At 52.6% G+C, this 6,431-nt stretch overlaps 1 protein-coding gene across 1 annotated transcript; it reads left to right on the forward strand.

Annotated features, from left to right (window-relative positions):
* Positions 1-305: 305 nt before the first annotated feature.
* PtA15_11A285 (uncharacterized protein) lies at positions 306-2,667 on the forward strand (the record flags this gene model as incomplete). Its single annotated transcript, XM_053161177.1, has 9 exons — positions 306-620; positions 750-791; positions 879-983; positions 1,053-1,118; positions 1,182-1,369; positions 1,450-1,584; positions 1,653-1,878; positions 1,957-2,250; positions 2,359-2,667. 9 exons carry the CDS (start codon positions 306-308, stop codon positions 2,665-2,667), a joined length of 1,680 nt encoding a protein of 559 aa, XP_053025150.1.
* Positions 2,668-6,431: the final 3,764 nt, after the last annotated feature.

Genomic DNA, 6,431 nt, shown 5'->3' on the forward strand with positions numbered 1-6,431 from the left:
ACCGCGGCGGGATGAGAGGAAATAAGCAGAAAGTCTTCCCTAAGTTCGACCCTGGTGAGCGTGTCCCTCCTCTCCCTCTGCAACAACAAGCCTCTGCTTCTTCTTCTCCTTCTTGACTCGAATAAGCTCCCCCGTCGTCTGCTTCCTCCGGCGCAGTGAGTGGGGAAGGAAGAGAAGGCCCCCCCTGAACGTTCCTGCATCCCGGCCTGAAGCCATGAGGTCCTTGAGCGTGAGAAGCCAGATACCCGACTCGTTCCATGCCCCAACTGCTGACCACCCCCACTTGAGGAAGAGATGCGCCTCGCATGAGCCGGTCTGCCCGGGGAGATGAGGACGGCATACGTATCTGCACCCGGCGCCGCTCGAGCCTGCCCCACCCGCACCTCCTAAGAACCCCGGATGTGTCCGGCGGCCGACGACCAATGGCTGAGCTGAGACAACTGAGTTTCGCCGGAGCATCCCCCATCTCCACCCTGGATGCGCTCTTCGAAAGCCTCCGCCGAGGCTCTGCGTTGCCACACCCGCCCGGACCCCGTTTTTCAGATGCGCTTGAGATGCTGACTGTCCGCTTTACTCCGACCCCGCCCGCTGTCTCTGTCCCCCTTTCGCCGACGTCTCTTGTTTGCTCGCTTATGTTCTGCGCTTGGTGCTGTGTATGGGCAACACTTCGACATCGGGGCGGATATGTGTGGCTGTGGATTGGGTGAGCAGTGGGAGAGCGGGAGTTGTCGATTGGCGAGCGGATCCAGCGGGAGCGGCCGTGCAGGACGTTGTTCGTCCGGAATGTCAAGGTGAGTCGACTTCCTTCGTTGGGTTCCCCCCGGTCTCTGTGCAGGAAGAACAAGCTGGCTGATTTGCTGTTGCGCATGTCTTCGTAGTATGAGACTGACTCTCAAGAGGTCCGCGATAAGTTCGAACAGATGGGCGAGATCAAGATATTTTTTGACCTGATCTCCACCCGAGGGATGGCCTTTATTACTTATGTGAGCACAGCGAGTCGCTGGGTGACCGGCAGGGTGGTTGTGTGCGATGCTGATTGGTGAACCGGACAGTATGACCTGCGAGCAGCGACGATGGCCAAGCAAAGGCTGCAGGGCACGGAGGTCTCTGGCCGGCCGGTAAGCAGCTTTCGACCGGATGGGAGAAGCCCGTCTCTGATCATCTGTGGCTTTTTTTTGCAGATCGATGTGCATTACTCGTTGCCCAAAGACAACGAGCTCGAGCGACGCTGCGACCGGGACAAGAACCAGGCCACCCTGTTCCTGTCCATCAACGAAGCCAGCAGGCCGATCATCGACGGCGAGCTGCGGGCCAAGTTTGAGATCTACGGCGAGATCAGGAGCATCAAGCCCTTCAAGGACTCTCCCTAGTCCGTCCCCCCCCCCCCCCCCCTCCCTCCCCACTCATAACTAGCTCAAATCCTGATGAGCCCCCTTTGTTGTTTGCCAGCCAAAGGTTCGTCGAGTATTGGGACACCAGGGCGTGCGAGAGCGCCCATGATAGCCTCGTCGGAGCGCATTATCTCGGCGGACAGCTGGAGCTCAAGTTTGCGTGGGACACCGGCATGGTTCCCAAAGGGCGACCGTGAGTTGTGCTTGCATGATCTTGTCCAGAAAGCAGACACTGAGTCGGATGTGCCCTTCCGCCTCCAGAGACTGGCGCGCTGGACAGGACGAGGACAGGGCCGAGTTCTACGGGCCGAATGACGGCCCAGATTATTACGAGCACGACGACGACTATCCCGCGCACAATGGCACCCGAGATACAGGTAATGGCAACGGATATAGGGCCCCTCAGATGGCACAGCCGTACAACTCGACGCACATCGGAAAGGAGATCGACGAGCAGCGTCTCAGCCAAGCCCAGAAGGTGCAAGAGGTAAGCCGACGCCTTCCTGAGCCGCCCTCTTTGCGGGCAGCCCGACTGATCTCCCTCATCTTGCACCGCCCGTTCTAGCTGCTGGAGTCGCTGACCAAGGCCGGTGCGAATGGGCATTTGAATGGCGCAAGCGGGCCGGGGCCTCTGGTGAGCAACTACCCGAGCGAGCCTGCGGCGGCGGGCCCGAAGCCGATGGGCCCGCCGGGGTTCCAGCTGGGGACGGCCCTCCCGAGCAACTTCGTGCCGAACTACCCGGCCTATCCGGCCGCCCCGGCGCCCGAGTACGGCCAGCCGACCGCCGCCCCGGCCCCTCCACAGGGCCCGACCCAGCTGGCCCAGATCATGGGCCAGCTGTCCAGCTTTTCCGCGCCCGTCGGCCCCCAGCCCTATCCCGCCGCCCCCGCCCGCCGGCTCTCGGCCGCCGCCAGCCCCGCCGCCCCGCTCGGCCTCCCGCCCGCAATGCTCGCCTTGTTCCCCCAGACCGGAGCCCCCACCGGGCCCGCACAAGGCCCCCAGCAAGCCGCGCTCTCCAAGCCCATCCCCACCGCCCCTCGGGCCATGCAAGCGGCCGCCGCTATCGCCAGCCTCTCGTCCGTCGCCGCACAGAACCAGGGCCCGGCCCCCGCTCCGCCCCCCGCCCTATTCTCCGCCCCGGCCGCCGCAGCTCCCACAGCGAATCCGCAGGCCGCCGTCCAGCAACTCCTGGCCCTCCTCGTGAGCTCCCCCCTCCCCACGTCTCTCGCTCCCGCCCCCTCCCGCTCCGCTCCTCCACCTCCCCTGCACCGCTAACTCTCTCTTCTATGGCTCGTCGTAGCAACAACAGCAGCAGCAGAAACAGCATCAGCATCAGCAATAGCAGCAGTACAAATCCACCTCTCGCCGCAGTGTAACCGCAATTCTCTGCTCGTTTTTCCGCTGTGGCCTCGGCAGCATCCATCTCTTCAACTCTCTCCCTCTCAGCACACACAAACACGTATATGTTATCTCATTCGAATGAAAGTATATATCCGCCTCCATGTCGTCGTCCGCCGATTCCTCTGTTTCAAGCCCTTTTCGGTTCTGTCATGTCTCTTTTTTTTCTTGGTCTTTATAACAAACCCCTTTATTTCATTTCTTTGGCCAGGCGGGAGAGGAAAGAGCCTTGGACTCTTCCTGTGCCCGGTCCTCTTGTCGCGCAGAGCACCGTCTGTCCCTGCCAGCCATCGCAGACCCCGCGCTTTTGTTTTTGTGCGGTGTGCGGAAGCTCGACATGATAGACATCACCACACATGCACATGTTTTTTTGGTTGGGTAGTTCGATCCTGAACATTTTAGCTGCATTGATTGGCATGTATCTCTTATTCCAAAATGTAAATACACATACAGTTGTTGGGAATTCCAGCCTGGAAAATGCCCACTAACAGTGTTCCAAGTCTGTTTTGAGTTGTGCAGGTATGTAGAGAACAAGTTGTGCTAGGTCCCCCCTGCTGGGGGCCTATGTGTGTCCCCACTTAGAGCATCTCCAACAGAGCCGCTCTTGCATGACCTGAGTCCAACTTTGGCAGCCCGGAAGAGATTTCTGGCCTCCAGTGGTTTCATCTAATGTAATGTATAACAAGAGTACATTCTTAAGCTTCTATTCAATGAGTATGAGTTGGTTTGCATAATTTTATACATGCATAAATCATAAAATCATAAAAATATTTTGGTGAGGAAATTTTGTATTACATAATCAGACAGTCATATCCAATGGAAAAAAGATTTTATGATTTTATGATTTATGCATGCATAAAATTATGCAAACCAACTTTGAACACCGTAGATGTATAGACCTAATAAAGATGTAAAAGAGTGTACTATGTGCAATGTAAACAATTGCAGCTACTTGGCATGTGTAAGGTACTGTGACATGTACTCTGTGGCTGAGACACTATAGTTAAACATAGTTACACTAATTTACTGTTGTCATAAGTGTTAAGTTACATGTAAAATCAATATTACGGTATACCTTGATATTACAGTACAGGTGAAATGCCCCCATAACCAGGTATCACTTGTTTATCCCTTGTTATGCCTCATTCATCTTACACATAAACTACTGACTATGATACAAGTGTAAGGACTCAGGATGAGTCCTTCACTGGATGTCAAAGAGAGTGGCACGGGTCTTGGAGACCAAGTTCTAGTTCACGGCTGTTCTTTTCAGATGAGGAAGGAAAACTAGCACGGTAGAGAGAAGATGAAGGGGCCAGGATCTCTCAGTATGTACAATCAAGATACAGAGAGAAGAGAAAAGGTGTGACCCCGCGCCCTGCGGACTCATAAGAACAGTCACACAGGAATCACGGAACCTTCCCCGGCAGGACCCTTAGGCCTTGACTCCCTGCGCCCTCCTAGCTCAGCAGGGAAGTACTGACCACTTCCTCTGAGCTAGGTGAGCACTCAATCATTCCTCTTCCCCTTCCCCCATTCCTTGTTGTATGTAGTGACAGGGAAGTACTGACCACTTCCTCTGAGCTAGGCCATTTGCAATAAAGAGTACATTGGTTCTAGAAGTTTTCCCTCCAAGACTTGAAAGTCTTGCCTCTGAGCCTGCCCCTGAATCTGAACATCTGATCTGTTGTGAAGAGTCTATCTGAAGACTCTTACAAAAGGGAGGAGACTTACCTAGCACAGTAGAGAGAAGATGGAGGGGCCAGGATCTCTACCGGCTAGGAGAAAGAAAGGACTCAGACTAAGTACTCAGTATCTTATTTAATGTAGTGACAGATCTTGTGAAACCCCACAAGGGGTGGGGGTCTACAACAAATACATAATTAATATATGACGTAATCAAATTCAAAGAGCACTGAATGGAATCAATGTCACAATGATCAACTAGTGTTACACTGCTACAGGTCATCACTGATCAAGTGTAAGCACTAATGGGCAAATACTGATCCCTCATAGGATCTGTCCTTCTCTGAGCGCCTCCAGTCCCTCTCTGGTCCTGAAGTGCCTCAATCTCCCTCTTTCTCTTTTCCCCAATATATAAACATGACTGTTTATCCCTCAGAATATTATCACAGCAAAGTTTAACCCATACTATAGTTAAACAGTGCTTTCATTCTCAGCCATCATTCAGTTCATGAATAGCATCTACTCTTGATTCCCCTTATATTTTTGTGGGTAAAACCACAAAACCAATTTGAGTTATTCCTGGGATGCCTATTAACATCTTTTGTTGATCTGGATGTGCCTTTGTTGAGCTCATTTATAGTTATACTGATTGAGAAAAGCCTTTTTACAGGTCTGATCACATCACTCCTGGCACATCCTTGGCATCTTACACTATCATTCTACTAGTAACAACCCTCTGAGACACGGTAAGTTACCTACAAGCTGACAAGTTCAGCCCCTAAAAGAGCTGCAAAAGAAATCTTAAAACAAGTCTGGATTGCCTACGGGGCACATAGCTTGGGGTAAGTGGTCAAAAGATGGCTGGATTGGCCTTCACCCTGTTGCCAAGCTTAACTAAGCTACTTGTGGTAAGCTGTTCTAGGAGGAAGCCCAGTCCCACCAGAGAAGCTTATGCTCAAAATTAAGAAGCTTATGTTAGCAGGACAAGATTGGGGGATTCAAAGTTGGCCAAGCACAACTTGCATTTACTTGCGCAAGTTGGTTTTCAAGGCTTTTCTTGAACAAAGATTTCAAAGAAAAGATTCAAGCAGGCTGAGGGGGGGTAGTACAATTGTGGCTTGAGGAACCAGAACAGCGGGCTGTGAGCTAGGGAGGCCGTGATGAGAGGCCAACGAAGAAGAGAGATGAGAAAGGAAATGGACTAAGCACCTGAGAAACCAGAACAGCAGGCTGTGAGCTAGGGAGGCCGTGATGGGAGGCCAACGACAAAGAGAGATGAGAAGGGAAATGGACTAAGCACCTATTGAGGTGCGCAGGGAATGATGAGTGTCACATTGCATAGGGAGCAAAAGAAAGAGAAAGGAACAGAGAAGAAAGGAAAGAAGGAAGCAAACCTGAGAAACCAGAACAGCGGGCTGTGAGCTAGGGAGGCCGTGATGGGAGGCCAACGACGAAGAGAGATGAGAAGGGAAATGGACTAAGCACCTATTGAGGTGCGCAGGGAATGACTCGGAAGAATGATGAGTGGAGAAAAAGAAAAGGGAAATCGGTACAACACAACTACAGACTAGATACACGCTTCTAAACCTAATGTAGTGATAAACAAGGTTGTACCGGGGCCCGCTCCACCTGACTGACTTGCCGCAGTCATCCGCCCAACCTCTTCTCTGGACTGTATCGCAACAGCCCCTCCTGCTCCCTAGGCAGTGGGAGCATCGCTGAATTCGATGTTCTTCAGGGTCACTTGCAAGACGGCCGCTCGAGTCTTCTTTGGATTGAGAGGCTTCGTGAGGAAATTGGCAAGATTGTTGTTTGTCAAGATGTATTAAATCTTGAAGTTCTTCGCTGTGTACATGTGAAAGCAAAGCCAATGGTGCCTAACGTTCACGTGTCTAGTTCGGTGTTGGTAGACAGAATCCTTGAGTAAAGCCAGTGCGCCTTGGTTGTCGCAGTAA

The sequence above is a fragment of the Puccinia triticina genome, chromosome 11A (assembly GCF_026914185.1).
Source record: "Puccinia triticina chromosome 11A, complete sequence".
Taxonomy (NCBI): Eukaryota; Fungi; Basidiomycota; class Pucciniomycetes; order Pucciniales; family Pucciniaceae; genus Puccinia; species Puccinia triticina.